This window comes from Micromesistius poutassou, assembly GCF_964030765.1.
Source record: "Micromesistius poutassou genome assembly, chromosome: 4".
In the NCBI taxonomy this organism is placed as follows: domain Eukaryota; kingdom Metazoa; phylum Chordata; class Actinopteri; order Gadiformes; family Gadidae; genus Micromesistius; species Micromesistius poutassou.
Genome location: NC_140274.1, coordinates 14899532 through 14915107, shown reverse-complemented (window position 1 = coordinate 14915107; position 15576 = coordinate 14899532). Strand labels below are relative to the sequence as shown.

Genomic DNA, 15576 nt, shown 5'->3' with positions numbered 1-15576 from the left:
CTGAAGATACTCTCATGATGTCGGAATTTCGGAACCCTAGCTATCTGACATGAAATATCTGAAAGTCTTTTTCCTTGATTATTTTGAGTTCATTATAATAGTTCACGTTATGATATACATTTGGAATATGACTAATACGAAGTTCACGAATCATGATTTACACACTATCGTGTTAATATTCCCATCATTATGATATGATCAACAATACAGCACACACAGTGTCGTTCTTGACCAGAAGGAGGCACTCCTACAAATCGTGCATGACTTGACGATTTTGGTCAATTGCATTATTGCAAATATCTAATACACTTACAGATTTGTATTATTAAGTTTTCTAGATGTAGATAATACATCTCTCACTATACATTAGAGCTAGTTTCACTACTGTAGAGTAACTTCACGTTTGGGTTTACCCTACTGTATTGCAGTCCTATGTGTCTATTGAATAGGTAAAAAGTGTAAACAGCACACAAACATTTGTGTGCTGTGGACTTGTAAGGCCTTAGTATAATCTTGAGGTATAATAACTAACTTATTATCTTATTACAACTCAGTAAGTTATATCAAAACGGATTCCACTGAGGCTGTCCAATCCAGATAGCAATCAAATAACAAATTACACTAATTGACGGTGGTCGCTGACGCATATTATATCTTGAGCTATGGACGTGACTTTGGGGAATTACACCATCCATCATCGCCCTAAAAAAAAAAAATAGATGACTTTGCTTTAATTCTATAACACTACTTTAATATTGTACTAAATGTAGTGTCATAGCAGAAAGTACAGGCAGTAGTTGGAATGTTATATATATATCTATTACTATATATAAGATATATGTATATATTATTAAAAAATAACATTATTACAATATATGTTTCTAAAATACGCTGAACTATAATGGTGTGCCTTTTTTTCTCTTTCCTTCATTTTTTTATTTTTGTAGGATTTTTTCAAGAACTAGACTACTTGCTATCCGGCGAAGTACAACTAGTTACTAGTATAACTTTATCTCGTCGCCCGATGGCGCAATTTGTTGCATCCAAGAAACTAGGGGAAATCTGTGCAGGCAGCAGCAGCAGGCTAGACGCGCCACCGCCACACAGCCCTAGTTCACGTTTCCACAGAGGACACACACACACGCTCTCTGCTGGCCTGCGACTACAATAATCCCTTCGATCTCTGGCAAAAACAAACGGAACACGGCTTGTCCCACTGGTCTGAACAGACTTATTAGATCACCACTGGATTTGCGATTGGTCTTCATTTCAGTCTGGACGTGAACATTGAAAGGCAGTCTACAGGATACAAGTTATTTACGGCAGCACAACCGGAGATCCCTGAAGATGGGTTCAGTCCCAGCGATATCTGTCCTTATTTTGGGCATCGTAGTTCCAGGATTGGCTGGTTATATTGAGGTATATATGCATGCTTTTTCTATTTTATGCCGCGGTGTTGCTATGTTAGTCTCTGGCTCATATTCTTGACTTTGATCCGAACAAAAGTGCTCTTTATGCCCAAACGGGAAAAACAATCCTTTACAACGTGTTTATTATCTGTGCGTTTTAGGAATGCGTTACAATGCTTTAGTGATCTGAATTGGTTTATTTTCAAGTCTTGCTCACTTAACTCTTTGATACATAACTCTGTTAGAAATTATACCATACATTTTTTGTAGGCTTGATTTGATTTTAATCTTTTACATATCTAACCATATTTCTAGGTTGCTGTGGTTTTTACAAGCGTCTAAGGGTCTGCAATGCCTTACCCTAGTTAGGCCTATTATTCAACCTGTGGTGTGGCAGTTAAGTTCATGTCTGCAGATATAGATTGTGTGTCTGGAGTTGGTACTTCGTACAGTGTGGGGCTGCAAGGGCTATAGCACAACATATAACATGCAGTAGAGCTCAAAGTGAAGAGACTTCTGCACTGCCCCTGGGGGGAGTCACAGCCCACCTCGTTTCACCCATAAAGTCTCCCCGTTTTCATGTACGTATGTATGCTGCTCCTACACGTGTCAGAGGACATTCATCATGGGCAGTATACAAGGCAATTATCCCTTTGTTTCAATCTGCCATGTTTCCACAAACTGTGTTCGACTGTGCAGTTATGATCTGGAAAGCGTCCAGTTTGTGGGGCCTGAAATAATATGAATACAGATTCCTTGTTGTTTTGCTTGCTCTTATTCAAAGTCCTTGGGGACATGCACCTTGGCCTCCGGTGGTTTTATAATATACACATCCAGCAGCAGTGGCCCACTTGATGGCCCAGTCTCTTATCAGTTTTTGTCCTTGAGACAGAGAAGGCTGTCATAGCATACGTATCGCCAGTTAACAATGCACCCATTTTTTCTGAACAAACACACACTGGCCCAGATGGAGGGAGAGCAAACACCCAAATGTTCCTGCTCACTGTTAGACGTCGGGCTGGGGCATGAAAAAACACTTTGACAGCAGCCTCTGGCGTATATTATGTGCAAGCCACGAGCGCATATCAGGGACGTTTGTGTGTGTGTGTGTGTGTGTGTGTGTGTGTGTGTGTGTGTGTGTGTGTGTGTGTGTGTGTGTGTGTGTGTGTGTGTGTGTGTGTGTGTGTGTGTGTGTGTGTGTGTGTGTGTGTGTGTGTGTGTGTGTGTGTGTGTGTGTGTGCGTGCGTGTGTGAGAGTGTGTTTTTTTTTCTCACGCAATTGCTCAAAACCCCAGCCATTTTGTGGAAGTATTGGCTGGCATTGTGTGGACGAATAATGGTTATTAAGTCCTCAGCAAAATCCATACCCATGCAATCTTACTAAAAGGCCAGTCCCCACACGATGATTGACTTTCCAGACGGCCCTTTAAGCACGGCCGACCCAGCAATCGATGGCGTACGAACTTTCCTGACATGATTTATAAATACCTTGGATGCTGATCCAGATCTGGGACCCAGATTCAATAGACCCAGGGCCGACCTGAACAGGGGCCATTGTTCTGGAACATTCTAGTGAGGGTAGAGCTCAAGGTACTGGTGTAGAGTTAGGGGGGGTGGGGGGGGGATAGGCTGAGAGAAACACACACAGCTGCCCACACACACCTGACCTACCATACACACTTGCCCACACACACCTGACAACTGAAATACCTGACCAGTGACCACACATAGACTACCACTCCAGAAAAACAGAATTTATGAGTAACCAATAAGAACTTTGAGATGCATGTGACACACACACACACACACACACACACACACACACACACACGTCTCACACACACACGCACACACACAGGCCAAACGTGGCCTTCAGCGGTCATATAGCAATGAGATGATGCTTATCATTATCTTTCACTCAAAGGGCATCTGCTGATTGGCTTGTCTGCTGCACGTCCACAATGTTGAGGTGCTTTTGCTGTCTCATTCTCTCTCTTTTAACTCACTCACACACACACACACACACACACACACTCTCTCTCTCTCTCTCTCTCTCTCTCTCTCTCTCTCTCTCTCTCTCTCTCTCTCTCTCTCTCCTTCTTTTCCAGTATTTAAATCTAAGGCCACTTCAGCTGCGTAAACAGCCCTTTTGTTTTGTCAGGTACCTGCAAAGCTCCAGATTGTGGTCTCCTGTTTCCTCAGCTGGCCTTACCCCCCATCACTGGGGTCTCAGACGTGAAAGTGGAGTGGGAACTTAGTGGTCTCTAATACATTTGCCCTTATTGCTGGTTGAATTCACCTCGCGTCTCTATCCAGCCTCGTCCTGCTCCACTCTCCTGCTCCACTCCTGCTCCACTCCTACTCCACTCTCTTTATATTGTATCCGGTAAGTCGATGGTTGGAGTAGTGGAGGATTCCATTCCAGTTGTAATGCCCAACAAAATTAAAAAAAAAGCCCCCCCCCCCCCCCCCCCAGGAGATTTCTGGAACTTATTAAGAAACAGGGCTAGATCGGCTCTGAGCCTCATCACAGAGGTGGGGGGTTGGTAGTGGTGCTGGTGTTGATGGGTCTCCCAGTGGACCAACAAACAACAGATTGGCTTGTATTGGATGGTTCACACATTCAGAACATCCCATTCTCCTGTGTCCACAACAGGCGTCAATTATCATGGCTAAGGGCCAGATTGAGAAATCCAAATGTGTTACACAACCCAACAACGGGTTTTTTTCTTCTTCTTCTTCTGCCTCTTTAAACCAGTCCTGCGAAGCGCTTGCCTCTTTCCTGTACATCCACAGCGTCGCAGGGCACATCTGGACATGTGTGGTCATGTCTCCGGGATGAGGCGAGACTTGTTGATGAGTGCTGTAATTATAAATCCGGAGGTTCTTCTCTTCCTGTGTCTTGGCGACCTTGTTTATGTAGAAAGTGTTTGTGTCGAAACATGAGCAGGTTTTGATGTGAATAGTGTGAGCTGGATCATGGCAAAATGAAATGTAGGATTTGCCGCACTGATTTGTGCTGTTATGCACAACGCCATTTAAACTACAGTCAATGTGCAGAGGACTTCCCCTGGAGTGGAGCTTATTGCACCGTGGTTGCAGTGCTCTTGCACCAGTACTTTTGTTCTCATACTCAATAAAAAAGCAAGTATCTGCGTTCACATGTGCAATCATGTTTTCCCCACACGCATGCAAAACTGTGCCTTTGAGTCTTGGTTCCGAGCCCATGGCCATGTATATCGGCATGGTTAACTTTATAGGTGCCGATTGCCCTCAGTTGCATATGAATGGATTCCCAGGGGCTTGCCAGTGTTGACTCCTCCATAGCTTTTGAATGGCCCAATGGAAGGTCCTTTTTGTCTCGCTGTGCTGAATAGCCAGGGAGATCCTGGGCGTCGTTTCCATTCAGGGGTGATTAAACCACCTCAAAGACGCTGGGGCTCAATGGAGGCCCTGTCACCACTGTTCAATGGCCGATGGAGAGATAAGGCCTCTTATCGCCCGGGTTGCTAGGACCAGGGGTAGCTAGCATCAGGGTTAGCACCATAGGGTTAGACAGTGGTTAGCTTGCACCAGGGTACTCCAGAGTTAGGATAAAGGTTAGCAGTTAGCAGAAAGGAATTTCACTGGATGTTGCTTTTATCGAAAGCGACTTCCAGTGAATTCAGATACATGTTGTTATGTCGTTATGTAAAGTTGTGTACAGGTTGAGTGCAAAACATTGGGAATCGACCCCCAGTGCCTAAAACCACTTTCACAATCATGCCTCTCCTGTACTCTCGATCCAAATGTGACTCCTCCAATCATATTTGGCTACTCATCCACTTCCACTCCCTTCATCGACCTGTGTGTACGTTCCTCCCATCTGTCGAGCTGCAGGAAGCACAGGCAGTGCTTAATCAGCAGAGAGAGACCCAGTGCGGGACTGTCTCTCAACTCTCAGGTTAAGCACATAAAACCATGCTGGCTTTCAGTAGATCTGCCAACATCCCGCCGCCGTGAATCCGCTTAATGACAAGAGACACTCGCTGCTTAGAGCCCCACAAAGGAAGAGGTAATAATCCTAATGTCCCTTGCCACTCTGTCTAATACAGAAAACGCATTTGCACGCACACATAAACAGACATGCACGTACCTTTACAAACACACACTCTGGCACACGCATGCACAAATACACACACACACGCACACACACACACCCAGTCCCACACTGACAGACACACACACGCACAAACATAAACAAATGCACACATTACACCACAAACTCACTCACTAATGCATGTATTAACTGGTAACAAGAAGTGTAAACACTCTCTCACACTCCCGGTCACGCCCTGCAGATGTAAAGTTTGCGACGGGACGTGGTGAGTCACAGCGGAAACAACCCCAATATGGCAGATCTGGCACCCTCTGACTCACGGAGACTACAGCGTTCTCTAATTCAACGCCAACACATTCCTTTTCCTTTCATTTCCTCAAAGCGTAAGGGGGGGGGCTACTTTGTGTACTTCTGCAGTCTTCCCTTTGGCTGTCTCTCTCTCTCTCTCCCTGTCTCGCTCTACCTCTCTCTCTACTACACTGTCTCTCTCCCTGCGTCCCAGTGTTTATCTCTCCCTACGTGTGTCCCTCGTGGCCTCTCCCTCTCTATCCCAGTGTATCCCTTCCTAGCTCTTCTCTCTCTATATATATCTCTCTCAGCTATCACTGCCTCTCTTTCTCCCTCGCTTTCTGTCTCTCTCTCCAAGGGTCTCTCTCGCACCCTCTCTCCCGGGGTTCCTCACTCTCCCAGAGTCTCTCCGTCTCTTTCTTCCTCTCTCTGCTTCTTTCCCTCCCAGGGTCTCTCTCTCTCTTGCTGCCTCTCTCTCTCTCCCAGTGTGTCTCTCTCCCTCTGTCTGTTCATGGTTGTAGTAGTGGTCCACTCCACCACAGCTGCAAGGACGGATGCTCTCTGCTGTGCTCGGGGATTCAAGCTGAAACCTTCCCTTGTCCTTCAACACCCCTCCACTACCACATGGACTCTTCATTATCCCCACTTCACTGTGTGTGTGTGGGTGTGGGTGGGTTCTGTTGGAGAGCCACGGCTTTATTACGAAATGCGTGCAGTAAAATCTGAAAGAATATGTGTGTGTGTGTGTGTGTGTGTGTCTGAGGGGAAAATATGTCATAGGAAAATTGGTTTTAACCTTTTTTTTTTTTTTTAAAGGGAGTGTGTTTGCGCGTGTGTGTGTGTGTGTGTGTTATATTGTGTTTGAGGGACAAAAATGTGTTGGATGGGAAAACATGTTTTTAAACGGTTTGCAGGGACACGTCTGTTCCATGTACTGTGTGTGTGTGTGTGTGTGTGTGTGTGTGTGTGTGTGTGTGTGTGTGTGTGTGTGTGTGTGTGTGTGTGTGTGTGAGGACGTTAGATAAAAGGACATCTTCAACTATGTGTGTTTTTTTGAACAGTTTGTGCGTGAGCGTATGTTTGTCCGTCTGAAAGCTCCTGCAGCGTCTCATCACATATTTAGTTTCCCTCAGCCTCCTGAGCGGGCTGCGTTTTGGTGCCAGTGTGAGCGAGTTCAAAACGACACTCTTTCTCCCTCCCGGCACAGATTCTCTCTCTCTCCGACTGTGTTCTCCACCGCATATCTGCCCACCCCGAGGATAGGGAGGGTTATTGTTCACGCAGTCTGGAGGAGCCCTATCGTATTCCCACGAAATAAGAACTGTGACTCATCCTAAGACCCGGTTTTGATACCGGCCCAGAGTCGATAGGACCTCAACATAAGGCCAGCGTATATCAAGTTCTACATATGATTGTTACCATCGCCTTTAATAACCTTGTCTTACGTAACTCAAAAGTCCCACTCCAATCTGGTATTGATTGGAGCGTCCGACGTGTATGAGGATGATATTATTGATGTGTCCGGGCTGTGGCCCTGGGGTTGTGTAGACTGCTGCTGTGTGTTGTATCCTTTGTTTATCTCAGTGACGGCGGTGTGTGACACAGGCGCCCTGGAATCTGCTCCTGACTTGATATGGCAGAGAGCTGCGGAATGCAGAGCCTGGGGTTGAACAGGCTCTGTGTTTTATACTGCAGTATCTCGGCTTTATACTGCAGTATGTCTGTCTGGAAGGATTTGGTTTGTACTGCAGTTTGTGTGTCGGTATGGTTGTTTGGTGCTGCATTGTCTGTATATCAGCGTGCTCTGCTTTGTACTGCAGTATCTCTGGTTTGAATGACAGTATATTTGTCAGGGTAGTTGTTTTGGTAATGCAGTATGTGTATGTTCGTGTATCTGTTTTGTACTGCAGTTTCCGTGCCAGTATTGTTGTTTCACACTGCAGTATCTGTCCCTTCGGTATCTCTGTTTTGTACTGCAGATTCTGTGTATCTGTATTTCCCTTTTGTACTGCAGAATATTTGTCAATATCATTGTTTTGTACTGCAGTATCTGTATATCACTATCTGTATTTTGTACTGCAGTATATGTGTCGCACCATTGTTTTGTACTGCAGTATTATGTGTCGTACCATTGTTTTGTACTGCGTTTTTGCTGTTCTGCATCTCTGTGTTGTTCAACGGTATTAGTATGGTGAATTAAACAAAAGCTTGGGCTGTGATGATCGCTCTTGAAATAATGTCCGTCATTATTCTTTAATGTGTTCTCCCCCGGAGCGTGCACATGCATGCACCTGTGCACGTGGGTGCAGCAGACGCTGTATTTGGACCGGGCTGTGACTCACTCTGGCAAGCCTACATGGGCCTTTCTCCCTATCAATAAAATATCTGCTGCTCTGTCTCTGAAGTGTGTGTGTGTGTGTGTGTGTGTGTGTGTGTGTGTGTGTGTGTGTGTGTGTGTGTGTGTGTGTGTGTGTGTGTGTGTGTGTGTGTGTGTCCTCAGCCCCAACAAGGTACACATTAGATGTGTATGCAAACCACTTCACCCATGTCTATCTTGATAGTTCCCTCTTTCTGGATAATGTGTCTCCTCTGACTCCTGGGTTGGTTCATGTTGGTTTGTGTGTTCACTTAGTCATGGGGTGTTGGGTGAGAGAGGCGTGTGCGTCGATTTCACAATCCAAGTCTGTTTCCCGGGCGATGGGCATTGGGACGGAGACGTACGGAGGCCAAATGAAGACTGACTGATGGCGGTGGCTTCTCCCGCTCCTCAACACTCCGCTTAATGACTGAACGAGCCAGGAAACCAACGTTTTCTGAGCGCCTGTCCAAACCCAACCGTATAGGCTCTTCACTCACTGTGAGATTTGGACCGTCTTCTGCAATGATGATGTGTCATGCTGTGAGACGACAGAATGATAAAAAACATGATCGTCAGCCTAATGTGAATTCAGTCTACCGACACGTTGGGCGATTCTTTGATTGTGGCTACGATCTGCTTCAATCCCTTTTGTTCGTTTTGTTATTTTTCAATCCAAAGAACCGAACATGCTTGGTATTCCAACATTCCTTACTATGCTCCGATTGGTCATATGCTAGGTTGCTGTCGTAACGGCATCCACCAACCACCATTTTCCACGGCGGAGAAATGCTGTCTGAAACAGTGGGGGTCTTAATCTTGCAGTTGTTGTGGCCCATGAACAGCATATTGTGGCTTTCCTCAGCCTTGAATTCTCCAGAGCTCATCGGTTAGACTGTTCTATTATGGTCTGACTTCATACAGCCCTGTTGAATTGTGTGTTTTTGTTTGTGGTGTGCCTGTGCTTTTTTTTCAGTATAATAGGGTAATATTGCTCTAGGATTTTTAAGAGAGACAGTGGAAGCTTAGCATTCTTGCTCGTGGTTTGGGCAATGTGTGCGACTGTGCGTGCGTGATTATGTGTAATCTTGTTAGCCACGCGCACTCTTAACATCATTTTTTGGTACCTAAGCCTGAGCAACAGAGAGGGTAGGAGTCCGTTCTGTCTAGTGTGTGTGCTCGGCGAGCTGTGGTGGAGTGTGTTTGTTTATTTGAGTCCCAGGAAAGGTGTGTTTGATGGGCCGCATCTCCGGAGCACACATCAAGCCCCAGGTAACCACCAGCTCTAGCTGTGTGTGTGTGTGTGTGTGTGTGTGTGTGTGTGTGTGTGTGTGTGTGTGTGTGTGTGTGTGTGTGTGTGTGTGTGTGTGTGTGTGTGTCGGCGTGTGTTTGTGTTTGTGTGTCTGAGTGTGGATACACCTGTCTTTGTGTACTGGGTGTATATGCCCCCCTAACCTGACAGTCCTTGCTGCTGAGAGGCCCTGTGCAAAGTTGCTCAGTCAGCCGTGCACAATTATTCCCTCCACCCACGCATTGGTACACGCACACACACGTATACACACACACGTACACAAAGCACACTCTCACACACAAATACACCTTCAGATTCATTCAGACACACACCCCTCCACTGCAGTGGCTTTGGTATCCTCCAGACTGGGTCCAAGGGCAGACGAAATTCCATCCTTTCTCTGTCATCCCATTCATCAAATTCCTCCCTCTTTAAACCACCAGTGAGGAGATGTAAGGATTATAATAGCCCGAACATATGAAGTAGGTAAAGAGTTGGCAGCAGTGGCATCATCCGTGCAGTCTAATTTAACTACCCTCCAGAGAAAGAGAGAGAGAGAGACGGTGATGATGGTGATGATGATGATGATGATGATGGTGGTGGTGGTGGTGGTGGTGGTGGTGGTGGTGGTGGTGGTACAGCTTTCTCTCTCTATCTCTCCTCCTCCACCACGGGGGCCCCATTAGGCTGGGAGCAGCTGAGGCAGCACTTTATCAAGGGCAAGGTGGGCAAGGACGTCAGCGACAGCTCCCTCCCCGTCCCCTGTCCCCCCGCCACCGCACTGCCTCCTCTGGAACAACGCTGACAAGACCCGGAGATTGAGCTGCGGCTCGGCTGGGAGAGAGAGAGAGAGCGGGGAGAGGATTATGGGGAGGGAGGGGTTGGGGGATTGGAGAGGAGCAGGGGAGGAGGGGGAGAGAGGTAGGAAGGCAGGGAGAAATGAGATGAGAACGTGCCTTCTTTCTCTCACCGTCTGTTCTGAAAGTGTGAATGTGAGTGCTGTAATTCATTAAATGAATGAGGGCTGTTCAGGCATAAAGGATTCAGGTCGGCTTTTACGCAGACACACACACACACACACACAGTAAAAGGCACTCACAATGGAGAGAGGGATTTGATAATGTCAAGGGAATCATTAAAGTGAAGAAGTTAGCTGTGTTTTCCTGAGTCCTATAGCCTAAGGAAAAGAACATCTGAAATACAAGATGGAGGAGGGTGGGGGGGGGGCGCTGTAACGTCTCATGGATGGAGCTCCCCATCCCATGCTAAATATTGCATACAGGCGCATGCAATCACGAACAACACATGCTGTAGTCGCATGCACTAGCCCCCCTACCCCCATGCTCTGCATCTGGCCGCGAGCATCCTTTTACCCGTCTCTCCCTCCTCCTGCTGTGGGACATTTTGCATGAATCGCTTCCTTCTCCATAAGTAGCACCACAGTACTATTACGGCTGGCTAGCCCAGCAGAGGTCGAGAGGATAAACGCAAGCACACACACCGGCTTATTAGGTGTGTGTGTGTGTGTGTGTGTGTGTGTGTGTGTGCGCGTGTGTGTGTGTGACCACTGGTGTCTCGCTCGGCAACTGAAAGAAAAAATAGCCTCACATTCATTCAGTCTCTACTTCTTCCATCTCTCATGAGTTATCCAACTAATGCATTGGGCCATTAGCCGTCATTATTAGCCGCTAAAGGATCATTCTCTCCACGTGAACCCGCGGGAGACGGTGTGATCACACATCCAAAGATCGCTCACGCCACCACCACCACCACTGCTGACATCACAAAGAAGTCATGCTAATTGAAGTGCCGGGTGCTAGCGATGTAGAAGGAGGCCGTGATGCTGCTGTTATCTGGACAGGTGTCTGCAGTGGGACAGCGCCACTCTGAGGAGATTTCATTACAGGAGGGGAGCGGTGGTGGCTGTTTCATCGGCCAATTAGATCGCAAGATTAGAAACCAATGAGGTTCTCCGAGGCTTTCACTTCCCTGACGAGATGGGGAAGATGACTCATGCTGCAAACTCAGAGAATAGTCTGCAGTTTTCACACAAAGCCATTAAGAGGCTTTTGATGTTTTAGCTGCTAATTACAGCCTGTTTTGGGAAGTAGCTAGCTACCTGGCCATGAGTACTCCATTTGTGCATCACTATTGATTCATTAATCTATAGCGTAACCGCATTTTGTATACGGATATCTTTTTCTTTTCATCGTATTTATATTTTAAATAGATATCTTATTTCTGTTAAATTATGAAATGAACACTCCAGTGCTATCTGAATACAGTGACGGTTACTCAGTTCAATACATTCACTGCAAATTGCAAAATCATTTCAAATGTGGAATTTGAAAAACGGGCCAAGCCATCTAGCTAGCCATCTATACAAACCAACCCAGGTGACTTCTAGTCGTCCTTCTAAGCCTCCACCTGTGAGCCTGCTGTGCTTGTTAGCGTTGGGCAAAGGGCTCACAGGTTGTCAAGTTAGCCAGCAGGGGATTGGGCAGAGTCAGCTGTCAATCAGAATAAGGACAGGATAAACATTGTAGAAGGAGATACACATTGCAGGTGCCAGAATGTGATTTTAATGTTCACATTGTTTTTATTTGTCAAGCAAAAACCATGCAACATACAATGTGCAGACTCTATTCAAACGTTAGATGAGGACAGTATAAGCCCTTTAAGACTGTACCTGTGATTAAGTGCTATACAAATACAATATAATTGAATGAAATATCTGCATGTTTCGATATAGTGGTAATTAATGAATCCAAAGTGTCAGCCTAGATCTGTTAAGTCAGCTAACACTGCGAGCTAAATCTAATGGATGCTAGCCTACTTTCAGATGGCAACACATAGAGAGAGGCAGAGATTAGAAGAGATATCGAGAGCGAGAAATAACAAGAGAGAGAAAGATATAACAGATATGGAGGGGGAGAGAGAGACCAAGAGAGGGAGATAACAAGAGAGAAAGATATGGAGGCAGAGAGCGGGAGATGACGAGAGAGAGTCTCGGCGTGTCTCCTGGTGCCTTGGTCTGATTAGAACACCCACACACACTTAGAAACATGCAGGCACTGTCACATATACACATAACCCCACACCCCATACACATTCCTGCACACACACATTCACAAACACCCTCTCACCGACATACAAACACACACACACACACACACACACACACACAGCAATGCAGCAGGTGGGAGGATCACTCAAGTCTTGCAGTACGACCATGATACATTCATGTACATTTTTCCAGTATTTAATTCATGCCACAGCGATGTTACATTTCACCCCTGACAGTGATCAGCCATTTGTATCGCCTAGGAGTGTGTGTGTGTGTGTGTGTGTGTGTGTGTGTGTGTGTGTGTGTGTGTGTGTGTGTGTGTGTGTGTGTGTGTGTCAGCTTCAGCTTGTCTGCCTGTCAGCCTGTCTGTCTGATAAAAGACAGACAAGTCATGCAGCATCAGGAGGCCTTGGTCGTCCGTACGTCTTACCCAGACTCAGAGACTTACGAAGTTAGTGAGAGGGAAGAGGAGGAGGAGGAGAAGGAGGAGGAGGAGGAGGAAGGCTGACTGAAGTTTACACAGGTTGTTTCCCTCCCAAATCCCCCTGCTCAGTGGAGAGATTAAAGTGTCCCTCTCTCTGGGCGGTAGGAGCACCTCCTGTCTAATCCTGCTCCCGCTTCATACTGCCGACAACACCGCACAATGAACACAGCCCAACATCAACCCTGTCCCCACAGAACACAGCCCCACAGCCCCAAAAAAAACCCAGTCCTCCCAGGACACAGCCCCACATCCTCAAACATCCGATTCCTCCCGGAACACACCACACACCACCGCTAGATCACCAGATCCCCACCGCTAGATAACCAGACCGCCAACGCTAGATCAGTTAATCACCATAGCTGGATCACTAACTCACCACTGCTAGATCACCAGTCACCACCGCTAGATAACTAGATCCCCATCGCTAGATCATTAGATCAGCATCTGTAGATCACAAGATACTCACCCTGAGCTACTTCCTGTTACACCTGAAAAAAGGTGAAAGAATTATATCAAATAAAATGGGTATTGTATCGCAGTTTCGGTGCAAGGATCATATCCACCCGATTTCAAAAGAAACGCATCGTACTGAATAGCTTTTATAAAGTGGCAGGCAATCAGCAATATAATCATGTTAATGAGTATGTTACAGTGAGACGATTTATTGGTTATAGGATCTGTGTGAACCTCCTTACCCAAGAGAGCAGTAGACAGACTTCATGGTGGTGGGGGGTCAGAGAATAGAGCAGAACGTGAGAGAGAGAGAGAGAGAGAGTGATGGAGGGAGGGAGGGAGGGGGATAGAGGGGCTGAGAGAGATGTATAGTCGATACAGCTTCCCAGGCGAGGTGGTTTTGTGTTAAGCCCGCTTTGCAAGACATGTGGTGTGCCTTCTGAAGTTCACTCCAGGTTACTTCGGTTCAGCACTCCCTCGCCCCACCAGGGGAAACACCTGGTTCACCGGAGTCAAAGACACAGGAAACGCTTGACCTTATTTAAGGGTTTATTAATAAGAAGTTGGGGTTATGGCAACTTGGGGTCCCCTGATATGGAGGCGCAGGGGATTGCTGAAATAAGCTCTAGATATTTGATCCATTTAAGCAAACCCTTTTTCTTAAAAGGTCTGCTAGGCGTCCTGTATATACGAACTGACTGCCTAATGATTCATAGCCAGAGAAACTAATAATCACCTAGTGAGTAATAGAGTAATAGATGCGATTACGTTCAACGGGACATTTATATTAAGTGCAGATGTTGATTGGATCAAAACAATGTGTGGAAGCAGATGCTCAAACTTTTTTATTCATTTTTTTACTAAAATTGGGGTCACGGGCCAGAAAAGGTTTGGAAGCACTGTTTTGTTTGGTTATCTTGCTGAAAGATGCCTATAAACTTTGGGCATTGGGCTTTGCTTTGCTCCAAGCTTTTAGCTTTTAAGCTGGGAGTAAACCATGAGGAGATATCAACATGTTATAACCCCACTGCAGATGATCTGCTTGATGGGGAGGTTTTAATGGGGGCTATTATGTTCCCCTGCATCCACTGTATCTGATATGGTTCCAGCCCGGGACCCAGCCGATTCTCGCTAAGAGGGGAGGTCCCATGGGAGGAAGGGGGGATTGTTGATCTATTCCCATGGTAAACATCTGGCACCAGTGATGCCGACGATGTAATCTGCTCTGGAGCACGTGGAGAGTAAGCCTGGGTAGAGCAAGGGCTGAGTCACATGGCTCAGAGAGAGAGAGAGCGAGAGAGAAGGAGAGAGGGCTTTGAGACTGTTCTGGTTGTATCATCAAGAAAGAAAGAGGGAGAAATGAGAAACAGGGAGAGGAAAGTATTTTGCATTTTAATTTTGTCATTTAGTAGACACTTTTAAACAAAACGACGAAGTAGCGGTACTGCAAAATAGATAAATTAGGGACAGCCCATTTTAACAACCTAATCAACATATAAACCATAAAGTGTCATAAAAGAAAAGAGTTGAGATAGGTGCAATCAGCTATGACCTGTCAGCATTTGGCCATCCAAACATTAAAAAATCATAAATTCATAGATTACAATATTATCATAATCTATATTAGCATCCATTATAGCATGCACACCTGGCTCGCCAACCTCGGTCATTACAGTGCTTGAATGATTATTGGGAAATGAAAAGCAATTATCTCCTCACTGCAAGAGATTGTTTTTGTTACGCCGCTAATAGCCGCTAATGCTATCGCACACCTGCGTAGCTAAGCGACTAAACCACTTGCTCAGGGTAAAAAGTCTATAGTGCAATTAGCCCTTTATTGCTGTGTGGCATGCGTTTCTCAGTTCTATCTCTTTCACTACACTCATTTGACTCAGGGAGGCAGGTTCTTCGAACTAGTGATCTGGCGTTGGTTTTATTCGCACTATTCAAGTGTGCGTTGAGTTGGGGAGACGAGAGTGGGAAATTACATGCTCCATGGTATCCATGGCTTCCCATCCCCCATTGATCGGGACCCTGTTCAAGTCCCATGGTTGTGCAATCCACAGCAGCCGTGGGGGAATCCTGCGGTGGAAATGGAGCGGGGAACTATTCTTGGGGCTTTGAAAGGAG

General features: G+C 46.1%; 1 protein-coding gene across 2 annotated transcripts in view; it reads left to right on the top strand.

The window, feature by feature from the left end:
- Positions 1–1113: 1113 nt before the first annotated feature.
- aplp2 (amyloid beta (A4) precursor-like protein 2) overlaps positions 1114–15576 on the top strand; it is a 56288-nt gene continuing 41825 nt past the window's right edge. For both annotated transcript variants that reach the window (XM_084467161.1, XM_084467160.1), the window contains exon 1: positions 1114–1419. In XM_084467161.1, coding sequence (XP_084323287.1) covers positions 1348–1419 — 72 coding nt within the window. In that variant the 5' untranslated portion in view covers positions 1114–1347. The remainder of the gene's footprint in view (positions 1420–15576) is intronic.